The sequence below is a fragment of the Sturnus vulgaris genome, chromosome 22 (genome assembly GCF_052056855.1).
Source record: "Sturnus vulgaris isolate bStuVul1 chromosome 22, bStuVul1.hap1, whole genome shotgun sequence".
Lineage (NCBI taxonomy): Eukaryota > Metazoa > Chordata > Aves > Passeriformes > Sturnidae > Sturnus > Sturnus vulgaris.
Window position 1 is genome coordinate 5661235 of NC_142264.1, and position 25649 is coordinate 5686883.

The following is a 25649-nucleotide window of genomic DNA, read 5'->3' on the forward strand; positions in this document are numbered from 1 at the left end:
ACTGCCAGTGACCACATCACGTACACATCAATAAGATACAAAACACAGAAATATAAAAACAAGGTTTATTTTTGTCCCCCTAAGAACCATTTAGTAGAAACAATAGGCCACTAGAGAGCACATGGACTTTAGGGTCTTGACACACAAAAGACCTGATTTTCCAGAAGGTGCAGGGGAATTTGATGAAGAAGTTGAATATCTGCAGCTTCTCCTTAGTGGGTTTAAGATGAAGTCAGGATTTCACGCACACCCAGAACTCACATGGCATTTGCACCAAGATCCCAAATGAAGTGACACTGATTTCCTTTGAATTTATACTGTTTTGGCTCAGTCCTGGGTGGGTATACTCAGGATCAGAAAATCAGGGTAAGAGGAGAAAAGTAACATGACCATCACGCTCACAAATAAAGGTAAGGATCAGGGATATAAGAATATAAGAATCAAGTATAAAAAATCAAACCAAACTCACTATTTCTGGTATAAAATTGTTACAAACAATGTGGTTGTGCAGGAGATTCTCTCTTGTGAGTGTAGAGCCCAGCCACCTATGTTATTTTCAGCATCACACCAACAGTATTAAAAAAATATTTTAAAAATCCCACAGGCAAAAAGCCCCCACATGATCTCCTCAACAGAGAAACCAAATGAGAAGTGAAGCACAAAGAGAGCTCTTTACAAAAATTAACACACTCAACAAACCTCTGACAGGTTTTAAGATCTGAAATCATCATGATCTAACAGGAGGAAAAGGATCTTTTCCATTATATGCAAAACCTCCTGGGTTTGGGGCTCAGTTTATGGTGTAACACCAACCTTTAGCACCAAACCAGTACTGCTGATACCCCACATTTTGATCAGATACCAACATCATTTTATTTTTTCATTCTGCAATAAAAAAAGTCTCCCAACAGTGACCCTAAAATGCTATCCAGTTTTCTATATCAATATGGCTTTTGAAACAAAGCTCTTTCTGTGTGCTTAAAAAAGGTGCAAGTAATGCATTGCTCTCAGAGAAGAGAGCGAGTGTGGCTGGGGGAGCCCAGAAAAGCACTTTCCCTAAAAACATTGTCGTAGGAAGACTTGAGGAACTGGACGTAGTTCTGCATGCTGCGGTTGGTGCTCTCCGACTGCTCCAGCCGATCCCGCAGGTCCTGGAGGCGGCTTTCGTATCGGCGCTCTGCCTGCACAGGGGAGCACAAAACAGGCTGAAAGGCAGCAACATTCATCCTCTTCATGTTAAACTCTTCCCCCAAAGTGCTGAGGAGAGCCAGAATTAGCACAGCAGGAGATGACATTACCATAGATGGTGCTGTGATATTTATAATTTCTGCTCATTCCGAACTCCATTCAGCAACCCGCTGATAAAAGCAGGAGACAACTTGGCTAATCAGCTGGGATTTTAAAATATATTAGCTGTAGTTATGGGGAATGAAACACATCCTTTTCTGAAAAGCAGCTTGACCTGATCCATCAGCTAATACAATTCCACATAAAACTAAAGCAAGGAAGCAAGGTAAATAGGACATGACAAAAGATTCCCAGTCTTTCTTCTACAAGAAATCCTTTCCTCTAGAAAAGAAATTGCACTCTCTCTGAGGCAAAATGAAATCAATCATACCACCAGTACAGCAAGAATATCCCCCACAAGCCACTCACATCCTCTTTGCTCCGTTGCAACTGGTTCAGCTCTGTTTTATTCCTGCTCAGCTGGGTCTCTAAATCCAAAACCTTGGACTGGGCTGCCCTCTCTCTGGAGACTGCTCGTTCTCGAGCTTGTTCCACCTACACAGAACAACAACTTTGTTAAAGGGGTGTCTATGGAAGAATGTTTTTTCCATAACCATTGCCCACAAAAGCCCTTTAAAGTTTAAAGCATCACATTCTCATACATAAGCAACAGCTCAGTCCAGTGCTTTTCTCTGCTGAAAACCGAGTTCAGCTCTTCAACAGTGCTGCCAAATAGCACCAGCATATTACTTGTATTTCACTGAACATGATGATTTTAATTGGTTTGGTCATAAGCTGAGAAGATATTTTCAGCATTCTCACTGTTCCCCTTTCACAGCCTGGGTAGCTTTGGGTGAATTCACAAACATGAGAAATTACTCACTTGTCTTTTGGCATCCTCAATGGCCATCTCCAGCTGACGTGCCAGGGAGCTGCACTCACGGCTCTTCTCCTCCAGCCGCAGCTGACACTGGTGGATTGACTCCTCACGTTTTGCTATGACCTGAAGGAATTCTATGTTCTGGGCATTCGTGGACTCTAGTTTTCTAGTTTAAGACAATAAGGGAAGGAAACCTATTCATTTTAAATGGAGTGTGTTTTATTCTGCTTTTTGTCAGGTCCTGACTCCTCTGGTAGTAGATTCTATTCCCCCTTGAAAGGTGAGAGCCCAGTCCTCAAATCAAAATTTCAAAGATTGAAGGACCTACAGAGTACTCATATACCTGCATTTTCTGAGATATTGTTGCTAAAAGAAATTTATAAACATAGGTAAAAATACTGTAGTATCTAGTAACCTCAGAATTACCAGGCTAGATTGGACAAGGAGCTGGTTTCTCTGCTGTCTAAGCCATCATCCTGTCTAAGAACATTTACAACAGGTGCTGCTGCAAAAGCATAAAACCCTCAGTGGACAGCTACTGGTTAGAGAACCTTGTGGGATAAGCAAATGCACAGAATCCTGGAGGCATGTGGGGAACTGGAACAAGACTGAAGCTGTTTCAATCCCCTGTAAAAACAATGGAAATGGAAGGTTAAAAAAGCAAGAGAGCCTAGTATTTCTAACCTTTCTAGTTCCTCCACCTTCAAGGTGAGCTGCTTTTTCTCCTCTTGGGCAGACTGATATCTCTCTCTTGTCATCTCCATTTTGTCCCCCTGGAGGTCAATCTAAAAATTACAGGAATTAATTACTTGGCAGAGTAGTCACTACACACACATGTCCAACCACCTAAAATATATGCAGCTCTCAGAAGGAAATATGTTCCATTCATAACGTCTGGAGGGCTTCAGAAAGGGAAAAGTGGATAGAAAAGAACTAAACATCCATTTTGCTGATGCTTCCAGTTACAGTCTGGGAAGATGTAGGAAAACTGATCTGTACTGCAAAAGAAAAGCCAGACCCATAAATTCCTGCATGTAAAGCAGCACCTGCAAGCCAAGCACACACACAACAACAGCAGCCACAAACATGCCAGCAGCTCACAACAGCATCAGAGTCTGAAACACCAGGGAGGATTATAATTCCAAACCAAGCAGACTAAAGTGGTCAGACAGAGATCATGCGCTGTCTTGAGGGACAGCTGTAGGTGTCACCCCCATCTGAAATTGTCCTGCAATACCTACACAGTCTTTCTGGGAACAAAAAACAGAACTGGGAAAACAAGCTGAAATCAGAGTGAGAAAATGGTTGTGCCAGCAACATTAGCAGAAAACTACAGGAGGGGAAGCTGATAAGAGGATGGAGGTAACAGAAGCGAGGGCTGGCATTAGCAAGTGCTGCCATGACTGATACAAAGTCCCAAAAAGATTCTGCACCAAGGGATGAGAAACCTTTCAAATATTAAGGAATGCTACCAGCAAAGCTGCTAACTTCTTGCACAAAGACATGGCACACACCTTTATTTTGCAGTGCATGTTTAATCTTTTCAAAAAGAGACGAGGACAGAGATGAAGTTTGAACCTTGCTGTGATTAGAAATTCATGCTGTTTTCACAGTTGAGGTTTGCACTGGTACGGGTACTTTCTGCCAGTCCCTTACCAGCTGACGGAGATCTGAAATCATGACACACAGGTCCGTGTTCTTCTTCTCATAACCCATGAGCTGTTGATGGCACTCTGCCAGCTGTGTCTCAGTGTACTTTAGGATCTCAGGCAGCTTCTCCAGTTCAGAAAGCTGGTCCTGGAAGCTCTGACGAGCCTGTAATCAAAGAAGAGAAGGTGAGGAATTTTCAAATGTTGGTAAGATAAAGACTAAAAAATTTATCAACTTCAATGAAGCTTTGTTAGTCCACAACCATAATAACACTGTGTGGATATTTGGCCAGTGCTGGAGTTCAAAGCCTAAAGTCTTTTCCTGCTCCAAAAACATTTCACTTAGGATCTGGCATTCCCTATGGATGGTGTAGGAATGAGTATTCTGGATTGTGGGCTTCAATTTTACTAGAAGTACAAGCTCTGCTTTTGAGGTCAGCTGTTCCACATCAGATAATGGTGTAACCTACCTAATCCACCGTTCTAAACCACTATTTCTTTAGCAAAGGACAGCAAAGGACTAAATAATTTATGCACCTCTGAAGAATGCCATATAGTCAAAAAGAAGCTGCTAAATGCTCATTCTGCAAGACTTATTGAACAAGTCCTGAGAAAAAAAAATGATGCAAAAGGCAGAGTCAAGAAAACCTTTGACCTCCTATTCACAGCTATTTTTCACTAGATTCAGAACACTAAGATCCATGAATGTCTACAACATATCTTTAGAAGAATAGTTACCTCTTCAAGCTTCCTGTTCGTTTCTTCCCTTAATGTCTTGTTCTCTTTTTCACACTTCTCCAGTCTTGCTGCCAACTCATCTGCTTCCTTTCGGGCCTTCTGTGCCTGGACATTCAAAAAAAGACCCCAGACTTTATCTGTTATGTATAGTTTTCAACACATGTGTGCAATGCCTTGGAGTAATTGAAACTGCTCCAGCTGGTAAAAGCTAAGGCATGACAGAATAAGGCACAGTGGAAGGAGAAAAAACCTTTGTGCAAGGGCTGAAGGTTCTGAGACCCACCTGTGCTGTGTAGCTTTCAATCAACCCTTCGTAGCTCCTGACAGAGTTCTGGAGTTGTTGCAATTCTAATTGTGCTTGGTTCAGCTTGTCCTCCATTGCATTCAGAGCAGACTGAAAAAAGAAAACATTTTCCATTGAGTGCTTGGAAGTACCTGCCATGTGAGGTGTCTAAAGTTGTCTAGACTAAGAAAATACAGTTTTGTCCATGCAAGTTTTCAAAACTTTCCAGACTTCAGTAGTCTGGCAAATTTGCATCAGCAGAGCACAGAGGTTTGGAATGGAAAAAAAGATGTAGGTCACCCACAAGATCACTTCATGGTGAAGGACAACAGGAGAAATATGCCAGTCATTTTTTTGTCGTTTTTTCTGGAGATTACCATTCTCTCTGTATGAGCTATGACAGCTGTTTGTTCTCTGGTCAGCAGCATGAAGGTGAAAGGACAAGATTTAAGATCCCAGTAGATGAAACATCTAGTATCTAGTTGGAGATACTCCTAAGCAAAACATGGAAGAAACACAGCTCTCCCAGTATGTATACTTCCTCTGTCTCCTCCCAGCACACTGGCCCTGTCACAGTCAGATTTTAAGAACTTGTTTGAAACTGTATAGGAGCAATGGGTGCAATTTGACTCTGTCTTCAGTGGCCAAGCAAGTTGTTACAATTCAGCCTTCTTTTCCTCCTAGCATTCGATCTTCAAACCTTTAGAGTCACTGACCTTTAGTCTTTCATTATCTTTCCTCAAAGCACAGTTCTCTCCAGTCATTTGGTGCACTCTATCCATCAAAGCTTCGTTTTCGTCCCGTGTCTTCTCCTGGACCTTTGCCAGTTGTTCCACCAAGTCTGCAATACGGCTGCCACACAGAAAGAAAACTAATCCTTAAGTGACAAGAAAGAGTAAGGCTCCTAACCTTTGAAAACTAGCTACAGAAACAGGGCTTTTCCCTATCCTTTCATCTTCCTTCTCCAGTCATGTACGCACACCTCTCTGTTATTCTGTTCAACCACTTCAATCTTTTTACACCTCTTGGAAATTAACTGGAGCTGCCCCCTGGAGCTCAAATGAATTGTCTCAAAGATGCCCAAGATAAAGATATGCCTCTTTCAACTCATACCCACCTACCTTTCCCTGCAGCAGCAACTGTACTGCAGTGATACCAACACATTTATTTGCCTTCACTACAAAACTGCCATCAACTATACTGTTCATCTCTTTAATATCCTCCATTCCAGTTATTCAAAAATATCTCAAAACAAAAATAATCTTAATTCAAAGCATTACAAAATGACAAAGGAGCAGTTTTAAGGGTCAGCAAACCTTAAAAGTCTGCCTTTGCTGTGGCAAGTCAGCAGCGGAAGTCACACGTCTCTCTCCACCTCTTCAAACTCTACTCTAGCCCTTAAGCAGTGCTGGTTTTGCTTGGTTATTTACAAGCAATCCAATTAAAATATTAATTTCAATGCTATTATTCAATTAAATTATCCTTGAACTTTGACTTCATCCCTACTCACGCTTCTTTCTCTGCACTGATTTTACTCTAACCTGTTCAGTGTAACGACTTCCAGTTCAAGGTCATCCTTGTCCTTCGTGACTTTGCTGCAGCGATTCCTCCAGCTCTCGATAGTGCTCCGGCACTCAGCAATACAGTTCTCCTGTCAGACAAGGGAAATACAAGAGGAAAAAAGTAAGGGAAAAGACAAAATCATCACTGGTGTGAGATATGCAGACAATACACAGAGATGCCCTTTACTTAAGACATGCTGTGAATACAGTGAGAGCTGAGCAAACTGGATTCGTTCTAAACTTGGCATAAATGGGCCATGGCATCAAGACAGAAATAAATTTCATTAGTCAAAAGAGACTCTCCCCAGGGCTGCTACCAGAAGCCAACAATTTAGAAGCATGACCTCAAACTAGGCCTCTCCTGTTTCAGCAGGTACCTTTTCTGCTAGCTGGGCAGTCAGTTTTTGCACATACTCCTCACTCCGCTCCGCTCGCTCTTTCTGTGCACGGACCGCTTTCTTCAGGGCATCTTTATCACCATCCATCTTGTTCTTCACATCGTTCAACTGTTCCATGGCAAGTTCCAGATCTTCCTTAAGCTGAGATTCACTCATCTCCACATTCTGCAGGGGAACAAAACCCACCATATAGATTAATGCCCTTATTACACCTGCAAACCCAAAGCAGCAACTAATGTCCTAGAAACGGTGAGAACTAGGCACAAATCCCCAGTGTTCAGCCTGGAGGTATTTGCAGTCAGGGTTCACCTACATGATCCTGTCTAAATGCTGAAAGAGATGGCAGCATAACATCTTCCTCTTCTTCCAAGAGTCTTGCTTTCTTCTTTCGTAAGCTGCTTCCTAAAATATTAATTTCTCTCCTGACCAAAATAAATACTGTTTTAACAGTCTTTCGATCTACCTGAGAAAATTATTTTTATTGATGAAATGTTTGTGTATAATAATGTTGCTTTATGTAGCTCTTACTAAGACAGATTAAAGCTCCTTTAAACTATTAACACATTTCTGTTCCTTGTAATACGATCCCAACATATGCTAAATATAAAACTCTAATCAAAATAAACCAGGGGAACTTTCTCCTCCTCATTAATACTGCAGAACGGATGAACAAGGATGATTAAACTGGCACAGCATTTTTCAAAAAAAGCAAATGAAATAGTTCCAGTTTGTCTTGATGCTTGACTAAACCAAAGCCAACTTCTCAATAATTATGGTGTAACTAACTTAGGAAAAAGAAAATCTAATTAATGCACACAGACCTTAAGGCTAAGATTTTGCCTCATGCCTCAAAAGTCAGAAGATTTCTCTTCTCTTATTTAATTTGAGAATCATGCCGTGTATTAGTGGCATAAACATCACCAGCCAATATTTCAGTCAACCAGGCTTTGTAAAAAGCTTGTGCTATTCCCCTTCTGAGTGAATTCAGTCCATGGGAGCAAAGGAAGAGAGAATCCCCAGGGAGCAGTGCAGACATACCCGCAGCTGTGTGAGCAGGCGGTTGTTCTCAGCTTCTTTGCCTCGCAGCTGGGCTTGTAAATGGGCTTTCATTTGCTCCATAGCTCTGGAGAGCTCAATTGCTTTCTTTGACTGTTCCTAGATAAGCAGGAAAAAGACAAACATGTTTTTACTCAACAAGCTAATAGAAGGAACACTGTATAATATGCAGTAGTCATCTCAGATTTCTTCACTGAATGATCTCCAGCCACCTCCAGACAGACCCCCACAGCTCTTCTTGTGCAACAAAAAGAGACCAAATGAGCAGCCATTTATTTTACAACACATGTGAATGACTGGCAAAATCCTTCACATCTGATCTTTTCCACTGCATTTCCCCTTTACTTCCTAAACTAAGGAACAGATTGGAATTTGCCATTGGGAACCAAGAGGATCTTAAACAGAATGGCAATTCAGTGCCCAAGCAAAGAGAATTCTACCTTTCCATCTTTATGACAGGTATCTTATTAGCAGAATATGGAGCCCATAATGGTGTGGGAGTTGGTATCTGTCTAGATAAGAAAGCCAGTCATCTGATGTCAAAATAGCAGTCTGCAAACAACCTCATCTTTTGGACAGCGTGTGATTTTACAGAACTGGAAAGTAGAGAAGAGAGGGAAAAACAGAAAAACAATATTACCTTTTCTGCCACTATCTGAACTGTGAGGTTTTCCAGTTCTTTTTCTTTTCCTTGAAGCCTGATCTGAAGTTGCTGGAAAAACAAACACCATGCAGATGTTCAGTAACAAAGACATTTCGGACAGCAGGTAGAAGGCAAGTGGTGTAACTGCCTCCCTGTCTTGACCACCTGATCTGTGGCATGGTATGTTATCCACAGCAACAGCATCCTCATCCCCAGAAAAGCAGGCTGCATTCTACTCAAGCAGGAAGCAAAAGGGATACACACACATTTGTGCAACAGGGCACAGGATACCCAGTCAGGACCATACATACTCTAAAGACTAAAAAGGGCATTTACCTATGTCTCACAGCAATGTTTTATGACTTCTGGCAATACAAGAACTCTTGTCTCAGTTTACAGAGCAGGAAATGAACAAAAACTGGGACAAGGTAACTCATTCAGTGACAGAGCCCAATACACAGAGTTATCCCCAATCTAAGCCCGCATTATTTCAAAGGCAGTGAAAATCTACTCACTTTGAAACGCAGGTGGCTTTGATTACCACAAAAGCTAAAATATTTTTAAAATTGATCTAAAAGGCACTAGAGTAAGATTTGACAGCAGAGTATAAGACAAAGAAGGGCTTGTCATTTTAGATCTTTCTGCTGTATCATTAAAGAGACGAGAGATTGTGGTTTGCTTACCATGTTCTCTGCATCTGTGTCAGCCATCCTTTTCAGCAGCAATGCTTGCCGATCCAGTACCTTCTGGGCATCTTTCTACAAAATAAATGCATAGGAAAAATTGTTAACTAAAAAGTCAATTTTATACAGGTTCTTTAAATGGAACTGGGAAAATCAACTATTTCCTCCCAGTTGCAGCAGCAATTCTTAGAAGATATAGAGAAACATCACATTTGCTAAATATTTCACATGTCATTATCCATCTCAGAAAGTTTTTCCACTTCCCAGTCAAAGTTACAGGATGGCAATGTAAGATCATTCTGAACTCTCCCACTACTCAGGGAAAGTCATGTGGAAGAATTCAGACCTTTTATTCAGCCTCACTGGTGGCTGAAGTAACTGCAACCATCAGCTTGCTTCTGCTGAAATGGAATATAAACTACAGAAAGAACAGAAATTTCATTTTTTATTGCTCTTACAAGCAATAGAGAATTGTTCTGTACGTGCAGCACAGAATTGTTTCCAATTTCTCTGTTGTTGCCTTCAGAGCCTACAAAATCAAACTTCTGAATATCCATAGGCTCCCATTAGCTGAGGCTGTATCAAGTCCTCAGACTCCAGCAATTCAAGTGCAGCAGCAGTGTTTGAGACCAGCAGGACCAGCTAATACAGCCTGATCCAGAGGAGACAGCTGGCAACATAGCAGTGCCTGAATCTTTTAATGCAGTCAAAGACTTAGAGGCTCTACAATCCTCAGATCAGAAAAAACAGTATTACTCTATGAATTAGGCAGAGATAAAGAAAAAATCCTAAATAAAAACTATCCAACATTTATGGGCTGACAGGGTATACTGCAGGGCTAGGAGAAAGAGTTGAAAGATTTCAGGCTCAAAAAATTCCCTACCAGCCCATGAGACAACACAGCCTCCTGGAATCAGCCAGGTTCCACACCCAGCAGTTCTCACCTCCCGGCACTGCTGCTCTGCAAGAAGCTCACGGAGTGTCCGGTTGGTTTCTTCAAAGGTGCTCAATTTCTGGAGTAGAAGCTCTTTTTGTCTTGTTAGAGCATTTATATCTGTGCTGCTCATGTGTTTCTCCTGAAGGAAGAACATTAAAGAAACAAACAAACAATAAACAAAGAAATGAGGAAAAATAAAACACAACTCAAACAAACAAAACCCACAAAACATAAACAAAAGGAAAGAATTTTTCATTTGTGTGCAGAAAGTAACTGGAAGTAAATACCCCACTTTAAAACCAAACTAGCAAACACCTAAAGAATGTTAAATCCCTCCACCTTTCCTGAGGTTTTGCTGGATTAGCAACTATAACATTACTTTTTTAAGAGAGTCATACAACAGGGCAATGTAGTAAAGGCAAGAACAAAAACGGGCACCTACAATGTTGAGTCTCCCAATCGTATTTTTCAGGGCATTGATCTGTCTGGCAGCTGCTGCTCCATCCCTTTCAGCTTCATTCAGCTTGGTCATCAAACACTCCTTCTCCTGCTGCAAGCATTCCTTCTGTAGCCTGCAAAGAGAATTCAGCCATCAGAGAAACAAGAAGCTTTGGCAGTTGTACCAGCCACTATTGATACACAGTTGATTGGGTGAAAATTCATAAAAAGCCCAAATCAGAGGATAAAAGCTCTAAACCAAAAACTGCTTAAGATTTACCCTCTTTCAGTGTGGAAGCTGTTTTGAGACAAAGCAGTAAGCAGACACCAGGAGCTTGCTAAGATCACAGCTATGAAATTTAGAGGGGACAAATCAGGCTTATACCAAAACTGCACACACTGCTAAACCCAAAACACAATGCTGTGCTTTTCCTGGGCACTTATGCCACACTAGAAATAAGACTCCAAATGGCCAAAAAAACCCAGAAAAGCACACCAAGATGTAGCTCAATGTTTTTAGCCAGCACTTGTAATCTCAGAAGCATTCACAGAATTTTCTGAAAAAGGAATAGGAAGTATTAATTCACAAGTGATCTTTCTTAAGGAAAAAGTAAAACTCCCCTAAAACACTAATGTCCCCCTGGAGACACAAACTTCACTGTTTCTTTCGATACAAAGCAGATGCAAAAATGCCAGACTTGCAGACCGTCAGGATCACTAAGAAAAAAGTGCATGGTTCAGTCCTCTCAGGGGCTGTCACTCCTGGCTCTGTATGATTTTTATAAAGGTCAAAAATTCTCCTCTAGTTTTCAGCTCCATGTTTGTTCATTTATTATTCTATCAATATTATCACAATTCAAGTAGAATCCCTTAACCTTCAAAATACTAATTGCAGAGCTAGGCTGACCCTCCACACAAGCCAACTGAGGTTCCTCTCAAAGTGGGCTTTTTTTTTCCTTTCCAAAAATCATGCTAGAGCCTTTCTCTGCAGCTACTCCAATCTGGAGTCTCCCTTCTAAAAGTGGGGACAAAAAATCCAAGTGCATCAGTGCAGCTGCAGCAGCAGCTACAACCTTAAATCATGTCAGCAATAAAGGAGGAAGGTGCCAGTGGCTACCACTAGAGCAGGAACAGTGAGAAGTGAAATCTTACACAGTCAGGTCCTTCTCCTCCTTTATGCGTTCGATGTTGCGCCGCAGCCGCGTGTTCTCATTCTCTGTTTCTACCAGCTCCTGTGTGACCTCATTCAGTTCTTCTTTCTGCTCCTCCAGGAGGCGCTTTGTCATTTCCTCCTGTTCCTCCATTTGCTGCATCTTGACCTGAAGATTTTGGAATAAAACTTAAACCAGGGGCTTTGGAAGTGATACACAGAATCCAAATCCCAAATTAGTGAACCATTCAGAGTCAATTAACTTATTGAAAGTATTAAAAAAAATGAAGTATCTCCTCCTAGGTGACAAGTGACAGGACATGAGGAAATGGCCTCAAGCTGTGTTGGGATATTCAGGTTGGACATCAGGAGAAATTTCTTCACGGAAAGGGTTGTCAGGTATTGGAAAGGGCTGCCCAAGGAGGTGGTGGAATTACCATCCCTGGAGGTGTTCAAGGAACAACTGGACACAGTACTCAGTGCTCTGGTTTATTTAACAAGGTGGTGATGGATTGAAGGTTGGATTCAATGATCTTGGAAGTCTTTTCCAACCTTTAACAAGTCCAAGTTCCAAGTCCTTCACTTTGGCCACAACAACCCCCTGCAGTGCAACAGGCTGGGGGCAGAGTGGCTGGACAGTGCCCAGGCAGGAAGGGACCTGGGGGTACTGGTTGACAGCCGACTGAACATGAGCCAGCAGTGTACTCTGGTGGCCAAGAAGGCCAACAGCATCCTGGCCTGGATCAGGAATAGTGTGGCTAGCAGGACCAGGGAGGTCATTCTTTCCCTGTACTCAGCACTGCTTGAATGCTGTGTCCAGTTCTAGGCCCCTCAGTTTAGGAAGGATGTCAAAATGCTCAAACACATCCAAAGGAGAGCAACAAGGCTGGTGAAGGGCCTGGAACACAAACTCTGTGAGGAACAGTTGAGGGAGCTGGAGTTGTTTAGCCTGGAGGAAAGGAGGCTCAGGGGAGACCTCATCACTTGCTACAGCTTCCTGAAAGGTGGGAGTCAGTCTCTTCTCCCAGGTAACCACTGACAGTACTAGAGGACATAGCCTTAAGCTGCTCCAGGGGAAGTTTAGGTTAGACATCAGGAAAAAATTATTCACTGAAAGAGTGACTGGGCACTGGAATCACCTGCCCAGGGAGATGGTGGAGTCACCGTCCCTGGACGTATTTAAAAAAAGACTGGACGTGACATTCAGTGCCATGGTTTAGTTGATGAGGAGGTGTTAAGGTCATAGGCTGGATCTGGTGATCTCAAAGGTCTTTCCAACCTAGTTCATTCTGTGATTCTCAATGATTCTGTGGTTCTAAAGTTGATTTTTGTTTTATAACCATGCATGTAATTCCATTAAATTTTGTAGCACAAATAAAATGGAAAATGCTTGATATAAGAATCTACTTGACTCAAATCCTATTCTTGTTCACTGATTTGACATCCATGTAGTTTTGAGTAAAATAATAATATAAGATTTGCTACTCTGAGTGTTAACCTGATGTTAAAAATGCAGTTACCCCCACCATGACGCTTCTTATGAAACCTGGGAACATCTCCCATGTATTTTTAAAGCGGTGTCAAGTACATAAGAGCCTATTTATCTGGAAAACACAACATCGCTGGGTTGCACATTTTTCAAACTGAATCAGAAAAAACAATATCATTGAATAAGGGGACTTTTTTGACAACAAAACATCAATGCATTGTATTTTTCACTTTCTGGAGTCATCAGTTTTCAGATTTTGGGCATGGGCAGGAGAAATTATTTGGAAATTAAAGCACAGCAATACCTTATTAAATAAATAATATTTTGAAATGTTTCACAGTGTGGCTTAGTGAATTTCTCACCAGGATAGTTCAGCTTTTCTAAACAATTCAGATTGATTTTCAAGCAAGCTACCAAGAGCCTGGGTAGCTTTCCATTGCACCAAGACCTGCCTCCAGCTTCCTCTTGTCAAAGGAACAGCTACAAGGCCCCAGTCAGCAGGTCTTTCCACTGTCTCCTCACCTCTTTCTTCAGTGTTCCCACCATATTCATTAGGCTATCTATCTTCTTTTCATATTTGTTAATTTTGCAGCAAGTGGGATCATCATCCTCGGTGGAGAGGTCACTGAGGCGCAGAACCGACTGCATCCTGTCTGACTCGGTTTTAGGTGTAGATTCAAGGTGGTCAGTTGATTCCTGCCAGAGAATAAAGTGTATAACTTTTTTAGTATAACATTATAAATAGTATTCTAAAGCTAACATTGCCAAAAAAACAGAGGCTGGGTCACATCACTGCAGCAAGGCTAGCAAAGAAATAAAACATTTACAAATGGCTTGTCCATTCCCATTGGGGAAAGGTCAATAATGCAGAAAGAGTACAACGAAAAAGAAGAAAAACTAATCGAAGCTCAAATCCTCATCTAGGACGTGCCAGGAATGCAACATGCAAAACTATCAATTCATGACAAAGAAAATATGACACAATGGTACACAAGTGCTCCGTGCTTCGGAAAAGACTTAGAACAGCAGTCCCTCGCTGAGCCTCCAGATGAGATCTTGAAGGGCATAGTAAAATGACAAGAAACAAATATATCTGGCTTTCAGAGAAGACAGAAAGGCATGGCCACAGGCTGCTCATGAATTCTCCGTTTTTCTATATCAAAAAGTGAAAAAGATTTATAGAAGACACTTCAAATAGATGGCAGGTGACAGTAGCCTTCTTTCAGACCTGCCCAACTCTCTCAATACACAACTGCTCTCTTCAACCTCGACTAAACCTCAAAGTTGGTTTTAAAGAGCCAAACCAGTTGTACCTCCCATTTCAAGATGGTATCACGGGTACTTGTTTTGCCTGGGGGTATCCAAGGGGCCTTAGTTTTCACCCGCACAGCTCGCACACCATCCCCTTTTGATTTCTGTTTCTGCTTTTGCTGAAGAAAGAGAAAATAAAATAAATTACAGACCCTTAAAGAACCATCCGCAATTTTTAGTGCTGCAAAACCAAATGAAAGATCATTCATACGGAAGGAGTGTTTCACAGGATGCATCAGGTGAGATGAGGTAGCAGCCACCAAAGGAAGCTGACATCAGCCATAAGGAAAGGCTATTGCACACTGAGCTGACAGGATGGCTGGATGTAGGACCTGACAGATCCCTGGGAGATCCCTTCTCCATCCCAGATTCACCTCACAAAAATGTAGCTATACCATCTGACACTGTGATTGATTTTGGAAAGCCTTGGAAGTGTTTTTCCTACTCTGCAGTCAACTACAAGATCCACCTTTACTTGTATTGAAGTTGAGCTGCTCTAACTGAAGGAGAGTTAAAGTTGTTTTGCACAATTCTAGCCTTAGAGAAAAATCAGATGCTGTAAACACTCCCTACTGCAATTAATTAATAGGACTCATTATTTTCACAGTCATTCCATCCCATTATGAAATTTGCCATTAGCAACAAACATAGAATTAATACAAGACTTAGAACAGGATGTCTGCAGATAAGGAGGAATGAGATAGCAACTTCCATCAACTTTTTAGGACAATTTTCCAAAAATACCCACAACAAAAGAGGATAGGGAATAACTAGAACCTTAGCTTCAGTTTTGCCTTGTGCCTCCTGTGGATAAGGCTGGGAAGAAATCTTCTTTGCTGCAGTGCTCAATGGACAGAGAATGTCCTTAATGTCAGAAGATGGTTTGAATCAAGATTCTTTCTCCAAGCACATTTATTTAACACCTGAGTACTACCTCTCCTCAAAGCTTTCCTCCAAAAACAGATATGAAGCCAAATATAAAACATTATCAGGACATAGATCCAAGAAATAAAAGAGAAAAACATCCTCCAAACGATATCACATTGGAAGCAACATTTCTCACATGAACATGAAAAGCGATTCTGTATCATACCAAAATAATCTTTCAACAAATCAACATAGCAAATGTGTCACTGCAAATTCACCATTGAATATGAAATGAAGTCTCACAGCTCTAACACAACAGCAGAACAGATCTGGAAGATTTTCTGATGTTTCTAGGGCCATTCACCTTCCTCTCTGCAGCCCTTACAACAAACCAGGTACACACTCCTACCTGGCATTTTGCAGGTGTGGTTTTCTGCCCCTTTTTAATATGGACATGGACAGGGGTGTTTTCATCCACATGGACGTGCAAAGGGGGAGATGAGGAACGGTTCTTCATGGCTCTTCTCCCACAAATGGGAAAGGGAAATACAGTGAGGGGAAACCTGTGAATAAGGAAACTGGAAATAACATTTTCTTCAGAGTTCAGAGAGGAGCAGTGGCCAGCCTTGGTTAACATTTGTGCTTTTTATCAGTAGCATCTGCTATTTTGAGCTGCACACTATTGTTCTGTAAAGCCAGGACTAACACAAACAATTCCTCTGCTTCCAGTATTTTCTGCTTTTAACCTGGTTATTGAAGATCAAACGCAGCTGGATTGATAGTAGGCGTCTGTAAAAATCATTGAAGTTCAAAGTCATAAAGCAAGTGAGCAAATCAAGAGTTCCCATAACCAACAAAATCTGATTACAAAGAGAAATTTGGAGCAGGGAGAAGAGGAGAATTAATTTAACAGTTAAGAAAAACCATCAGGAAATCATCAGATCACTCCATCCTAGAACCTTGAACCTGTATGCTCCTTCATTTGTGCTTAATTTTGAGTGTCTTTTTAAAGCATAAATCCTTAAAAGCCGTTGCATCACAGCATTTCTTTAATCTTCACAGAAACACATAAAACCATAACCTGACACAACACAGAAAAGCTTAGAGACAGAAGGTTCAAGTCATCATCTTGGAGCTTGATGCCTCCTCAGTTGATGTAAAGGCATAATGCAATTGCAAATCTTACACAAAGCCTCCAGTAGTGCTAATTTGATTCTGGCAGAAAGGATATTGTCAGCCTAGGTAAAGTTACTTACAGCTACTTTCACGCTTTTGACTTTTCTGGACACGATCTTGGGGGAAGAGGTAGCTTCTTCGTTGATGGATGAGATACACCTGATACAGAAATAATAAAAATATTAAGAGGAAAAGGTACCAATTTCTAAACATTATCTTCCTTTTGATTGACGGGAATACCATAGCTCAAACATATCAAGTACATGAACCCAAACAACAAAACTTGGTGTGCCCTAGCTTCTCTGTAAAGCACGGGATGAAGGAAGGACAGAGACTCTAATTCCTAACATGCTGACAATGGCAATTGTTTTAAACAGTGTAAATGCTCTGTATAATTACATGATGGCACTATTCACTCACAGACTTTCAAATTCTAGCTGCAATTTTTAAGGAACACAGCAGTACTTCCTTTAATTCAGGAAGAGGAAGACACAGCTTTCTGAAGGAACAGGATTCTTCAGTTCCAAATATGAACAACACTGCTGGGTATTTTAATCATCTTTTTTCCAAGGTAGGGCTAAAGTCTCCCCGGGCCCAGCACTGACAAAGCTTTCGAATCACCACGAGTGACAACCAAACGCTGTCATCGCGCCTCCCTTAGCAACAAGACTCACTCGTAAGTTTTAATTCCTCCTGCAATCTCTGAAGGTTTTTCAAGGAAACTGGCCACCTCAGGCTGGCAGAGAGGCGGCCAGGGGGCCGTGTGCTGCCCGCAGCTCTGAGGGCAGGGCAGGCCTTCACCCAGCGGGGCCCGGCAACTCCCAACGCCCGCCCGCCCGCGCCGCGCCGTTATCCCCAGCGCCACGGCTCCCGCTGACCTCCCAGCAGGGAGGACCCCGAAAAGCAGGGAGGAAGAAGTAATGCCGGGGCTCGGACACTCACACGGCGAGGGGACACCCCACAGGGCGAGGCTCCCCTACCCCGCCCTCCGCGGGCCCGGCGCTCTCACCAGTTGGTTCCGCGCGGGGTCCGCAGCCACTTCAGCTCCCCATCGGCGCGGCGGGCGGGGCACGGGCGAGCATGAACTGAACACGGAGGCTGACTCCCGCACCACGGACAACAGGCGCGGCCGCAAGGACCGGGCCGTCGCCGCCGCCGCGCCGCCCGCGGCTCCACCATTGGGCGATTCGAACGGGCCTGAGCGGCGGTAACCGCCCCCGGTAACCGCCCGCGGCTCCATGCGGCCGGCGCGAGCGGCGGCCCGGGGCACGGGAGCGCCCGGCCGCGCACAGGCCAGCACGGGGCCCTCAGGAACGGCTGCTGCTCCGCACAGAAATGGGGAGGGCCGAAGAGAGGGGGGAATAACTGGATTATTGAGTAAATTTTCTTGGCGTTGCCTTTGAGATGAGTTTTAGCGTCTAAAAGGTGACACAAGAACTGTGTACACAGTCACTTTTACTGTAAACTGTTAACCAGAATTGTATGTAGGTCTGGCTGTCCCCAACATAAGGGCATGGACATGTTGGAGGAGACCACAAAGAAGTCGATAAGGGGACTGAAGCACCTTCCCTATGAACACAGGCTGAGAGTTGGGGCTGTTCAGTCTGGAAAAGAGAAAGGCTGTGTGGAAACCTCAGAGCACCTTCCAGGACCTGAAGGGGGCTACAGGAAAGCCAGTGAGGGACTCTTCATCAGGAACTTTAGTGAGAGGATGAGGTGAAAATTGAGAGGGGAAATTTCAGTTAGGTATTAGGGTATTATCTCACCACCCCGTGAGGGTGGTGAGACACTAGCACAGGTTGCCCAGGGAGGTTGTGGATGCCCCAACCCTGGCAGTGCTCAAAGCCAGGTTGGATAAGGCCTTTGAGAACCTGGTCTGGTGGGAGATGTCTTTGCCCATGGCAGGCTGGAAGTAGATGATCTTTAAGGTCCATTCCAATCCCTTAACATTCTAAGCCTCTATAAAAGGTGATACAAAATCCTGAAACAATCTTTATTTAATGTATTATTATTGGCATGTTAGTGTTATGGATATTCATCTTGAGAGGACTGATTCATGTAACACAGCACAGCAAGGAGAAGTGGAGTCACTGAGCCCTTGGTGCTTCAGATCCTCATTTAACACAAAAATCTCTTCCTCCCCCTCGAGTTGAGGTGGATGCTGAAATTATTCAACCTCCTGTTTATGCATGCGCAATATAATTCTTTTAAAGAATATTGCCTGTCGATATTGTGGAACACAAGTTTCAGTACAGAAGCGTTTAAAGAAATACAAGTCAGAGCAGCCACACAGCCATTTGTACTGCAAACATTTTCTTTCTCCCTTCAATGTCAGATCATAACTTAATTTGGAACTAGTCTTCCATTCAGAAAAAACCCAAACCTCTATAAACGCCACTGTTAAAACCAATAAAGGTACTCCCCTTGAACACACACTGGGCAAGCAGTTGTATTACAGACCAACTTCAACTGCACCTGAAATATCACAACAAATCAAATTCCCTGAAACCTGCCTATTCTTCCAGGGAAACAGAACTTGATCAAGGTGGTAATTAAGGAATCTGAAGCCTCGGGCTGTGCAGAGGATCACTCACATTTGAACCTGCATTGTCTCTCGCTATGACAAATACTGTTTCTGCAGCTAGAGAGGGACTTTGACAAGGGGCAGTGGTTTCCCACTGACAGAGAGCAGGGTTACCTAGGATGTTACAAAATTCTTCCCTGAGTATGGGGAGGCCCTGGCACAGCTTGCCCAGAGAACCTGTGGCTGCCCCTGGATCCCTGGAAGTGTCCAAGGTCAGGCTGGACAGGGCTTGGAGCAACCTGGTCTAATGGAAGTGTCCCTTGTGTTCCAACACAAACCATTCTATGATTCTACCCAGCACAGCTCAGAAGATTTAGCTGCAGGTACAGCTCCTAATCTGACTGCCACATCAGCAAATCCTTTGTTACTCTTGCATGACAGAAACATCTAGCGATCCCCTGGCCTTGCAGATGGCTCTTAAGCCTTCTTTTCTTAAAACTGATCTTGAGGGATATTCCAGATAGATCTCATGCAAGACAAGCCTTTCCAATAACTGCTCTGCATTTGTGATTTCAGTGTAGGCCATGATCTTTGGGTGTAAAGGGTAAGGTAAGGACTCAGATCTCACACAGGGGACAGAATAAAGCCAGCCTTTATCCTTGCAGACTGTACAGAATCAAGTCCTGAGAGAACCGTTTACATGGAAGAGTGAAAGCAGATGCCCTGCCAAGCGCAGCCTCGCTGCTGTCAGAGGAAGAGTGCTGTCTCTAGCGCTGCAGATTCCTCCAGTTCCCTTAGCATTAGGTTTACAAGATTCTATTGCAGGAAATATTGTCACTTAAAAAACAGTATCCAGTGTCTCAGTCAGGAAAACACTTCAGGTGACATGGATGAGTAGCAGAAGACAGCCTGAGGCAAAAGCTGGTCAGGCCTACCACATGTGACACAGCCATAACACCAGCCAAGAACAGTTGCTTTTACAGTAACCTGTTCTGAGGATGTCTCTTCTCTGAAAGAAGCCTTTTTGCTGCATTCTTCAGTTCAGAGCATCTCCTTTCCAGCAGAATCCAAGATCCCTTTCTTTTACCTGTCCCCATCCTTCTATAAACCCCCAACTGGACCATTCTCTCACAGCGACTTGATGTTCTCAATGGGGTGGTCTCTGTGCCCACATGTCAGTTCATTAGGTGTGACCAGTCAACTCTAAAAAGCCGTTTCTTCTGAAGTTTTCACCATGCAAGTACTTCAGGGAGGCAGCTGCAGCTGGCATCAGATTGCAACTCCAGTTTTCTGAATGACTTCTTCCATGCGCTGGTACCAAGGTTGAATATTGGTGTGAACCATCATGTCATCAAAGGCTTCCAGCCCTTCCATGACCCGCAGTACCCCGTACACTGCCTGTGCAGAGCAGAGAGGTGAGAACAACACTGAAAAAGCAGTGGAGAACAGCTTAGGGTACAAGTGTCTCAATAGCCAAGCCAGTATGGCTCTTCCCCTGCCCTGCCATCTGATCCATCCTTGTGATTAGCAAGAGTGAATGGCAGGAAGGTAATTAAGAATATGCATGTTTTTCCATGAGGAAACAGTAAGGAAGGATCAGGATCTATGTGCAGTTATGGGGAAGTCCCCACCACTCGGGAACTGTATTATTGACTGCACAAAGGACAATGTATCTCATGTAGCTCAACTTCTCTGCTTGTACTTGTAGTAACCATTTCACAGAGATGAGCAGCAGGATAATTTGTGATCCACCTGACAATAACTGCAGAGATGAAGCCCTTACCAGGTCAGCGAGGTTTGGCTGGTTCCCGCCCATGAACAGTCGATTTTTGCCAACAGCTTTTACCCACTCGTTTACTGCTTCATACAAATCTTCTCGGACATCATCTCGAAGCTGGTGTCTGGATAAAGAGAAGAATCAGTTTGCAGACCCAAGTTTGTTTCTTTCCTAAACATTCTATCACCCCTCACTTTATGGGCTGGTTTTGGTTTGCAAGTAAGGACAGTATTTCAGAGTGAAGGGGCAGTCAGTAATTAAATAGTGGATGAGTAGAGGGGTTCAGTACCTCCAGTTAAGGAAGTACAGTTGTTACTCATACAGGATTAAATGGTTCAGTTCAAAACTCTGAGGTTCTGCCCTTTGACAGCTGGGGTTCACAGCTAAGGAGAAGCTATTTCTCATCTTGTGTACTTGTTGCTTAGTGATACCAACCTCTTCTTAAGCCTCTTGCTAACGAAGAACATGGCAAGAGCCCCCACGTATTTGGCAAAGAGACCTTCCAAGGTGCCAAACTTCCCCTCACGGACAATGTAATCAAAAGATGCCAAGGCTTCTTTGGGGGTGCGGTAAACATTGGGGGAGATGAGGTGAACAAGCCAATCATCTGCCCATTTTCTCCACTTCATTTCTTCCCTGCAAGCAGTCAAAGGAAAGTTTTCAGTGAATGAGGTACAGACAGAAGGGCTACAGGAGGCAGGATCACAGCAGCCTTAGCCAGAGATCCTTCCAAGGCCAAACAATCCTAGCCAGATACGCTGGTGACCTTCCTTAAATGCACTCAGCATTGTTATCTTTGGCAAGGCTCCTCCAATCTCAAACTCAATCTAAGACTAAGATAGAGCATTAGGTTCTCTGCCTAACAGGAGAAATAAAGCAGGAAGGGAAACTCTCCCTCAACAGCATTCCTCTGTGGCACATAGGAAAGGCCAAGAAGGAAACTGGAGGCAGCTGAAGGCCTGTGTGACCATGGTGGTGGTAACTAGGCTGTCTAACAGCTTTGTTTTGAATTATCTAACAAACACAGCAAACCAACTAATGAGGCTTGAAACACTAACAGGGGTGTGACAAGACTTGTCAGCCCTAGTGGGATTTTACGTCTACGTCAACCCTGAGTACATATGGAGGGGGCTGTGACTGTACTTGGAGAGCCCAGAAACTGAAGAGCACTTACACTCTCACTTCTTTGACAGGATAGACTCTCTTTGTCTCCTTCTCATCCAGCATGAGCCAGTATTTATTCTCATACTCAAGCACCTCCTTGCCTTGCTCAGTCACTGTTTTAATAGGTGGATAAAAGGACACGATTTCTTCTAAGCTATTCCTCCTGTGAAAAGAAACAGCACAGATCTGGCTGCTACAAAGAAGGAGCAAGAGCAAATGACAGATTGAAAGATACACACTATAAAATGTATTATTCTGAAAGTAAGAGCACAATGTTCCAGATTCTATTTGAAAAAAAAAAAAAAAAAAAAGCCAGACTGGAACAGCTACTTGCAAATAACTATTATTAATGCACATACCTTTGTCCATGACAGAACAGAAATTTCTGCAGGCATAAAACTTCCTACCATTCTCAAGTAGACCTAAAGGACAGGCCATAGGCACAAAAATGCCATTTCATTCCAGACGTTATAAGTGGCTAATTGTAAGCTCAGTTCAAGGACTAACACTAGTCCATGTTTAAGCAGGTTTTGTGCAAACAGAATCTCACAGATGAGAAAGTTCTTCTGAAAGGTACAAGCTTTGCTTTACATCACACACATCACAACACATATAGGCACCATCCATATTATCACAGCCAGGCTCAGTTCACCCAGAGCTTCAGAGCCTGAGATCAGCACACCCAGAGTCTTCTAAATCTCTGCTTAACCTGGGCCCTCCACATTCAACTCTTCTCTCATCACCCTGTTTTCTTACCTGGAAATTAGATAGGTCTTTATTGCACTAATTATCACCGAGGAGTCGTTCAATTGCTGAAAAACAGGATTAAAACAACTTTTTAAAAGTAGCTGGTTAAATTGAAAAAGAAATTCTTCAAAACCTTTTCCCCTGCATGCTGACACTCCAAGTCAGGGAGACTTACCAAAGGGCTCCCAGCATTGGCTAGCAGGATGGGCACCTTTCTGTAAGAAGAGAATTTGATCTCTTTCCTCATGATAGGGTTCACTTCCACAATTTCATAGGGTAGCCCATGATAATCAAGAAAAGCTCGGACTTTACTGCAGAAAGGACATGTTTTATACTGGTAGAGAGTGAGCTGCAGGCTCCCTGAAGGCAGCTGGGGAAGAAAGAGAAAAGATTCCATTTTCAGCTAAAACATAAAACACTACCTTCCTTCCACCCTTATTTTTGTCATGAAGTCATAGTCACTGACATTCAGTGGCAACATCTGATCATGAGCATATCTTGGCTATCAGATGCTTTCTTTAAATGGCATCAAATATTTAAATATTCACCATCCATTGCGATCAATAACCTGTTCCTCTAAATATTTATTTAATGTGCTGGAAACTCCTATTCACAGCCAGGAAAAAAAAACGTTAAATCCAGACAGTTTACCCTTTTATAGTTTCTATTCTGTAAAACGGAATTCTATAGAATAACACAACTATTTGCAATAGTATTCCAATAAACACAAATAAAGCCTTTACAAGCCAATCCCTCCCCCACCACAGCCTCTGTTGAGGCCACAAAGTGGGGAGAGCAGAGTTTGCATTTGATTTTAGGCACGTGTCTGCCCAAGCTCACATTCCTGGGATTAACCAGCCTGGGCACAACTGGGACAAGGCAGGGAGAGCCCAGGGCCACCGGGCCACCAGTTACGGAATGTTTCACAAAGCTGCTACACCTCAGCAGCCTGACAGGGCCTGCCAATCATTCCTCACACATTAAAAAACAAATGCAGCCACCCCACTTTGTTTCTCATTTACAATTTACTGGGTTACACAACCCTGCGCGGGTGCGGCGAAAAAGCAACAACAGAAAAGGCTCCACACCCCCAGGAAGCCCCTCAATGACAGCCTTTCCTTACAGCTGCTCAAGAAATGCTCTGCCACGGGCCTCCCAGACCGTTTTAAGCTCTTCCCTCACTCAAACCGGGGCAGAAGGAGCCGCTCGGTCCGTGGGGAACCGCTGTCCCCGGGGGCTCGCAGCGAGGTCCCCGCAGGCCTCGGGGAGGGCACGGCGGGGATCAGGGGGAGCCGCCCCCGGCGTTACCTCAGCGGCCGAGTGCTCCCGCAGGCGCTGCCGCGCCGCCAGGCACAGCCCGGCGCTGCCGCCCAGCGCGAAAGCAGCACCCAGCACCAGGCGGCCGCCGCCGCCGCCGCCTCCCCGTCCCGCCGCGGTGCTGAAGGCTCGTCCCGGGGCCCGCAGCCGCCAGGCTGGCGGCAGCAGCAGCGCTCCGACCCGCCACACTCGGCCGGCACCCGCCATCTTCGGCTGAGGGCGGGCGGAGCGGAGAGCGGCCGCTCCGCCCCGGGCACGGCGGCACCGCCCCGGCACAGCCCCGGCCCCGGCCCGCCGCTCGGGCATGGCAGCGCCGCGCCCCGCGGAGGGCAGGACCCGCACGGGACACACCGCACGGACACTCCACAGCGGACACCCAACAAGGGGCGGACCCGCTGCCCTGTAATTATCTAATCTGAGAACGCACCACAGTCTAAAGTGGGAATAAAATAATCGGTTGGAAGGGTGAGGGACCTGGGCCTGTTCAGCCGCGAGAAAAGGCAGCTGAGGGGGGGCTTCATGATGTCTGTCAGTGTCTGCAGACAGGGGACAGAGGATGGATCAGGCCGTAGTGCCGAGCAATAGAACAAGAGGAGCAGCCAGGAACTGACGCAAAGTTCCACCTGAACGCGAGGGAAATTTTCTTTCCTGTGCAGTGACTGAGCCCTGAGCAGATTGCCCAGAGATGTTTTGGAGTCTCCCTCACTGGAGGTATTCCAGAACCGTCTGGACACAATCCTGTGCCTTGTGCGCTGGGATGACCCTGCTTGAGCAGGAAGGTGAGACCAGATGAGCCACGGTGATCCTTTCCAACCTGACCCATTCTGGGATTCTGTGGGGCTGTGTATTCTGACCAGCACATATCCCCAGTGCAAGCGTACATCTCCACATTGGAAGTCATCAACTGTTTTGTCAATTAATTATACTTATATTCAGTTTCCCTATTTGGGGTACAACATGAGCCTGACTGCAGCGCAGCAGGGTTATTACCCACAGAAAGGAGAGGTGGCTGCAATGTTAAATGAGGATATGACCTTTTCCTTCGTCTTTGTCCCAAATACCCACTTAAAAACGGAGCCCTTGATATCAGGAGTGCTGCTTGAATTAATGCTCTAATTGTGGGTTATTTTCATCCCAGTGACTTTTCTCCCGGGGATGAAAACACCACGCAATGATGAGATCTCCTCAAGGTGACTGAGGTGCGGCTGATACCCGGCCAAAGACAGGGAAGGGCAAAATGAATCGTGCTTGTTGCTGCACGGAAGAAGAGTGTGAAGGTGACCTGAGGCTGGTTCAAGCCGCTTAGTGGACGAAGCAGAGCTGGTGACAGGGCTGGAGTTGGGAGTTCAGCAGCAAATCTGGGACGGGATGGCCCGCACAGACAGGATGCAGATTCGTCCATACGGAGCATCACTTGTGCTGGGAAAGAACCGCTTAGTGCTGATGGCGGCCCCTAAGCGGGGGAGTCTGGGAGTACCTGAGGACACTCGGGGAGGGCAAGGACACAGCCTAGCGCTGGAAAAAATTCCCGAGGAAAGGAGAACGTGACTCTGACCCCCGGGGGCCGCCCCCTGCCCAGCGCTGCTCGCCGCGCCCGCCCGCGCGCCTGCGCCCCGCGGCCCCGGCGCAAACC

The 25649-nt window shown here is 44.3% G+C and overlaps 2 protein-coding genes across 8 annotated transcripts; both read right to left on the reverse strand.

Moving 5' to 3' along the window:
• Positions 1–51: 51 nt before the first annotated feature.
• On the reverse strand, positions 52–17692 carry ODF2 (outer dense fiber of sperm tails 2). Of its 7 annotated transcripts, XM_014873164.2 has the most exons (21): positions 17497–17641; positions 16568–16646; positions 15721–15874; positions 14447–14563; positions 13656–13829; positions 11647–11813; positions 10499–10628; positions 10064–10195; positions 9120–9194; positions 8434–8505; positions 7776–7892; positions 6717–6902; positions 6319–6428; positions 5494–5629; positions 4778–4888; positions 4495–4599; positions 3764–3922; positions 2792–2892; positions 2111–2273; positions 1657–1782; positions 52–1181 (listed from the first exon to the last, which is right to left on the reverse strand). In XM_014873164.2, exons 3-21 carry the CDS (start codon positions 15826–15828, stop codon positions 1008–1010), a joined length of 2463 nt encoding a protein of 820 aa, XP_014728650.1. In that variant the 5' UTR covers positions 15829–15874; positions 16568–16646; positions 17497–17641; the 3' UTR covers positions 52–1007. The 7 variants fall into 7 exon arrangements, 4 of the variants coding, with proteins under 4 accessions (XP_014728650.1, XP_014728649.1, XP_088033863.1 ...); XR_015808121.1 differs by lacking the exon at positions 2792–2892 and having other exon boundaries at positions 2111–2734; XM_014873163.2 differs by lacking the exon at positions 17497–17641 and having other exon boundaries at positions 15721–15889.
• A 1953-nt stretch (positions 17693–19645) lies between these two features.
• On the reverse strand, positions 19646–24256 carry PTGES2 (prostaglandin E synthase 2). The gene is made up of 7 exons (XM_014873311.2): positions 24008–24256; positions 22875–23069; positions 22709–22764; positions 21963–22115; positions 21224–21424; positions 20795–20912; positions 19646–20409 (listed from the first exon to the last, which is right to left on the reverse strand). The coding sequence occupies exons 1-7, from the start codon at positions 24221–24223 to the stop codon at positions 20281–20283; spliced, it is 1068 nt and encodes a 355-aa protein (XP_014728797.1). The 5' UTR covers positions 24224–24256; the 3' UTR covers positions 19646–20280.
• Between the last annotated feature and the right edge of the window lie 1393 nt (positions 24257–25649).